This window comes from Nanorana parkeri, unplaced genomic scaffold (assembly GCF_000935625.1).
Source record: "Nanorana parkeri isolate BGI_ZX_2015 unplaced genomic scaffold, ASM93562v1 scaffold989, whole genome shotgun sequence".
In the NCBI taxonomy this organism is placed as follows: domain Eukaryota; kingdom Metazoa; phylum Chordata; class Amphibia; order Anura; family Dicroglossidae; genus Nanorana; species Nanorana parkeri.
The window spans coordinates 594,802-600,284 of record NW_017307257.1 but is presented as its reverse complement, the minus strand read 5'-3'; the positions used below and the strand labels follow the sequence as shown (position 1 = coordinate 600,284).

At 42.2% G+C, this 5,483-nt stretch overlaps 1 protein-coding gene across 1 annotated transcript; it reads right to left on the bottom strand.

The window, feature by feature from the left end:
* Positions 1-1,252: 1,252 nt before the first annotated feature.
* Positions 1,253-3,855, bottom strand: LOC108795640 (vomeronasal type-2 receptor 26-like). The gene is made up of 3 exons (XM_018566931.1): positions 3,823-3,855; positions 3,525-3,648; positions 1,253-2,160 (listed from the first exon to the last, which is right to left on the bottom strand). The coding sequence occupies exons 1-3, from the start codon at positions 3,853-3,855 to the stop codon at positions 1,253-1,255; spliced, it is 1,065 nt and encodes a 354-aa protein (XP_018422433.1).
* Between the last annotated feature and the right edge of the window lie 1,628 nt (positions 3,856-5,483).

The window sequence follows — 5,483 nt, the reverse complement described above, 5'->3', positions numbered from 1 at the left end:
AAAAACAATATATAATATGTGTGGGTGCACTTTGTAAGAAAGTATATTACTGACGTGGAAGAATCACACAGAAAGTAAAAACAAGCTCAGTCATGAAGGGGTTAAATGCTTGCTGGTGTGGGTCCTGTTCAAAAAGAAAGTGCTTGAATACATTGCACGTAGTGCCTACAATATATTGTAGGTCTTTTTTAGTCAAATAAATATACTATATTGTAGGATTGTTGCTTAACAGCTGGCTGGTATCTGTCAATATCCAAATGTGGCCTATTGAAAGGGCTTAGATACTGTGTTAGTCACCGAGGTGGATTTTTTAAGGGAAAAATATGCTTTATTGTTGATTGTTTAATATAAATGTGGCTAGAGTGGGTCCTGTTCAAAGTCACTGCATCATTTTGGGGGATTTTTTCAGTGAAATAAATACAATTTATTGTTTATGTTTTTTCTTAAAAACTGACTTGGGTCCTGTTCAAAATGAACACTGACTAACACTGATGAACCTGACTTACTATGTAACTATGTAAATCTATTATACATGCTAAATGTGTTATGCAAGAGTATAGCGTAATTGATGTTGTCCCTGAGAATCATGTTCTGTAACACCAAATACAGTTTGTAAAGGCATCTCCCAAGCATGTACTTATGCATATTGGTGTTTGTCCCAAGTTGCCGTCAAATTTGTATAAAAAGAAGGACCACCTCTCCACTGAATGGTTTTCATCAATATTAATGTTTGACAATCTCTTGTCTATTTCCCTTGAAAATAGCAAGAACTGATTTCCAAGATTCACCCCAACAGATGTCAGTGGGGTTTAGATTTAAGTTTGCAATATTCAGACCTTATGATGAAAGGTCTGTGACCTGAACCGAGGCTCAGCCCTACTCTTTGATTGTGAAAAAAAACAAAAACAATTTCTCTAGTTCATGGCCTGGCCATTTCCCACGTGAACATTTTTCCAGCCATTATAATTTTTTATTGTAGCATTATGTACATAATTTCGTTTTAAATTATTTTCTTTAAAAAAAAACACACATACACAATATACATGTTTGTGTATTATATACTATTTAATTTTTGTTTGTGGATAAGTAACATTAGTGTTCTTCCCATGTTACCCATGTGTACCCCATATACATTAACATAGCCATGAGAGACAGATATCTAGGAGCCACTTTTTAGAATTTATTAATCAAATTGAGTACCAATAGTAGCCAACAATTCATGCTATATTATATTAATTTAAATTGATCAAAGTTATTTCTGATATCTTTGGTTTAGTAAGTTACTTTTTGAGTTTAAATCTGGCCTCAGCAATATGATATAACATTTTGGAAAAAATATACAACCCAAAATGCCGACAGTAGAAGATAGTATAGCAAATATCTCTACAAGCACCGTGTTCTTTCCTGTAACGCTCATATGAGCTGGGATAAAAGCGATCCAGACGCTGCAGAACACCAGCATGCTGAAGGTGATGTATTTGGCTTCATTGAAACTATCTGGTAAACTTCGGGCCAGGAAGGCCACAATGAAAGTCACGGCTGCTAGAAGTCCCATGTAACCCAGGAGGATGGAAAATGCCACCGCAGATCCTTCATTACACTGAATGATAATTTTGTCAACATACAAGTGGGTGTTTCTTTCTGGGAATGGAGGAGAATAAGATAACCAAGTGATACTAATTAAAACCTGAAAGAAAGAACAAAGGAAAACCACACAATTGGGGATTTTTACTCCAATAAATTTCCTCCAGGGACTTCCAGGTTTGGTGGCTTTGAAGGCTGAGTAGACCATGATAGTCTTGGCCAAAATAGAGGAGATAGCAACCGAGAAGATGATTGCAAATGATGTCTGACGCAGCATACATGTTGTGTGTACTGGGCGGCCCAAAAACAGAAACACACAGATAAAACCCAACATAATAGAAACCAGAAGTATAAAGCTCAGGTTTTGGTTATTAGCTCTGACCAATGCAGTGTCCCGAAATGCAATAAAGATTCCCAAGATTGTAGAAGTTTTTAGAAAAAGAATCACAGAGATGATGGAAATCAGAAGTGTTATTGTATCATTCTGGTAGGACAGATATTCCACGGGTTTTGGATGACACTTGTTGTTGTCATTTGGCCACTGGTCTTCTGGACACTTATGGCATGATCCTTTGTCTAGATATAAAAGATTGCATGGAAGAGGTCAGCACAGAAATATGGGAACTGTCATTATTAAGGAAATCAGGAGTCATAAGTCGTCTGAAGTTTGGTAGTTGCTGACCTGCAAGCCACCATCACATACTGTTCCCAGCTTCTAAATGCACTATATGTGAGGTCTGCCATTTGAAAAGGCAGCAACTGTCACCTTCAAGTGACCTCTAACACCTGATACAAGCTGAAGAATATGACTCAGAGAAAATAAAGCTAAATTGGATGGGCAAAAATATTAATTATTCATAAGTAAGTCTGCTATCCAGTGCTCCATTCCAGAGATTTCTCCCTGTTCTGGTGACACAGCTTTATCAGACAGCAAGTAGGGAAAACTCACCAACAGCAACACAAACAGAAGTTATTTTTTAAGTCAATAAGGGAATGATAGAACCCCTATGAGCTTTTTTTTTTTTTTATATTTTAAAATAATAAGTGGGTGCTTGAAGGAATAGTGTTGGATGGCGCTACACTAAAACCTAATCAAGAGATGCAGAGTCACCAGTGCTCCAGATATATCATTGTTTCTCACAAAGTTATTGTGAAGAACAGCATCACGGACATATATACCAATGTTTCGGGGCCTATCAGGGCCCCTTTCATAAGGCAACATAGAGTGTTGCCTTAAAAAAGGGACACTGGGAAGCCCTGAAGCATCAGTATATATGCCTGTGATGATGTTCTTCACAATAACTTTGCATCCCATGATTTGACAAAACAAAGGTGTCAACAGGACAAGAAACAAGGGGACATCTCCAGATAGCAGACATTCCCAATGACATCTAAAATGGGATTAAAAAAAAAGTTTAATGCTTGAATAAATGTTCAGACTTTTGGTCAGTCTATTAATACTGTCTTCCCAGCTCATACAACATATGTCACATATCAGACCCTCAAACATGTTTCCAGATTTTCTTTCAAAGACACTAACATTATTCTTAACTCTGATGCTTTATGATGCCAAAAAAGTTCTTTCAATCAGATCTCATTTTCTTCTAATTGGTAAACACATCAGAAAGCCCAATGTAGTTCTCCAATCATGTAGATATCAGCCCATATGTCTGCTGTGCTATAAAACTATACAAATGATAAAAGTAAAGAAGCAGAAGACAAAATTCAACAGAACAGCAGGTAGCTTCCATAGATCAGTGGATAATAATTAGCTGATTATATTCCCAGGAATATCAGAAACCTGGCAAAGCAGATCACAGGAATTGTTCTGATTAACTTCTGATGGAATATATTTAACAATATTTACTGCTGTCTATCTGACATTGTGATGTAAACACCTTACAATATGTGAATTAAATCAGCAAACAAAGAATGTACACCTGTCTCATTAGATATTTCTCCATCTGAACACTGCAAACATTCAAAGCAGCACCGATGGATTCCCCTCTTCATGACACTTCTATATCCTGGAGGACAGTCTTCAGAACACGTAGACACAGGAACCTACATGAAAAACAAAACCAGCAGAAAAGTTAATAAACACTAATTGTGGGGCGTGTCCAAGATGGAGCACATGTGTAATAGCTGTGCTCCGCCACCCTATCTATCATCCTGCAAGTTTAAGCCCTGTGGAACGTTCTTTTTGATACTGGACCATGGTCTGCCTGTTCCCTGTACCGGAGTGTATGTCTCGGGGGCGCCGTAAGTCATCTACAGGCCGACCAAGTATCCCTCCGCCCTGCCAGCCGCGGAAAGAAACAGCCTCGTGGTAAGATGGCGGACCAGCCGGTGGTCTCAGAGGAGGCCCAGCCCAGTTCACAGCGGTAATGGCCGCGATCTCTGGTTGTTAATCTGTACTCATGGCCAAGATCGATCACCTCCAATCGGATGTGGGACTCCTCAGACGGGACCTGGACAGATTTCGGGATCGGATGACAGCGGTGGAAGGTAGACTTTATGCACCCTGCAGACCAAAGTCAAGGCCTTGGAGTCCCGGGCGGTGGATGATGAAAACCGGAACCGGTGGAGTAATCTGGGCATTCCTTGGGTTGCCGGAGGGGTTGGAGGGCCCTGACCCACTCACCTTCGCCGAATCCCTGATCCGCACCCTGCTCCCTAAGGCCCAACTCATTGCCTTCTTCGCGGTTGAGCGGGCTCATCGCATGCCTTCCTTCCAAGGTCCCCCGGGGCCCCTCCGCGCACTTTCATTTTTAAACTCCTTAATTTCAGAGACCGGGATGCAATCCTTTGTGAGGCCAGGCTGCTGGGGGAGCTTAAATATGAAAACAGCAAGCTCCTCATTTTCCCAGACTATTCTATAGAGACCCAGCGCCAACACAAGTCCTTTGATGCCGCTAAAATCGGGGAACCGGGTTTCAGGGTTATGTGTGGTTATTTTATTGTGTATTGTCTGCTTCTTTTATGTTCTGTTGCAACAGCTATAGGTGGATTTGTGCTTGGATACTCTGTGGGGGTGATTTTGTGGGGGGAGGGGAGGGAGGGGAGTGCTCCTGCCTAGATGGCTCCGAATTGGGTAGTTTTGTTACTGTCAATATCATGTCCCTAACTCCAATATGTCTGAGATTAATAATAGTAATGTGGAACGTCCGGGGGCTTAACTCCCGGGTTAAACGCTCCCTGGTGTTCCAATATCTCACCTCATATAGGCCACATGTCTGTATTCTCCAGGAAACTCATCTGACCGGTGGCAGGGTCCTTAGCCTAAAGAGAGCCTGGGTAGGGCATTATTATCACTCCATGTACTCCTCCTATGCAAGAGGGGACAGTATCCTGGTTCACAAGACGGTTGCGTTTGATCTTCTGGATCTCAAGCTGGATCCGGAGGGCCGTTATATTGTTCTGCATGCTAAAATTATTCACCTGGAGTTGGTGATGGTAGGCTTGTATGTTTCCCCCCTGGTCTCGGTCCGGATCTTGAAGAAACTACTGTCCTTGATAGCTAGCTATGCCACGGAGGATGTGCTAATCTTAGGCGACTTCAACATGGTGCCATCCCCTGACAGGGACCGGATGGGGGGGTGGGGTGGCGGCCACTTCGGAGCTGTGCCGCTGGGCGGAATCAGGCTCCCTGGTGGATGCTTGGCGTTGGTGGCACCCTGAGTCCCGGGACTATACATGCCATTCTGCCTCGCATAGATCTTTCTCACGAATAGACCTGTGCTATGTTACTCCCACTGTCCTCTCGAGGCTCAGGGATGTCTCCATTCTGCCCAGGGGAATCTCTGACCATGCCCCACTAAGGGTATGTGTGGCGGCCTCCTCAGTCCCCTCTGACTGGCTGTGGCGCCTCTCTAGATTCTGGATTTCGATAAGAGAGT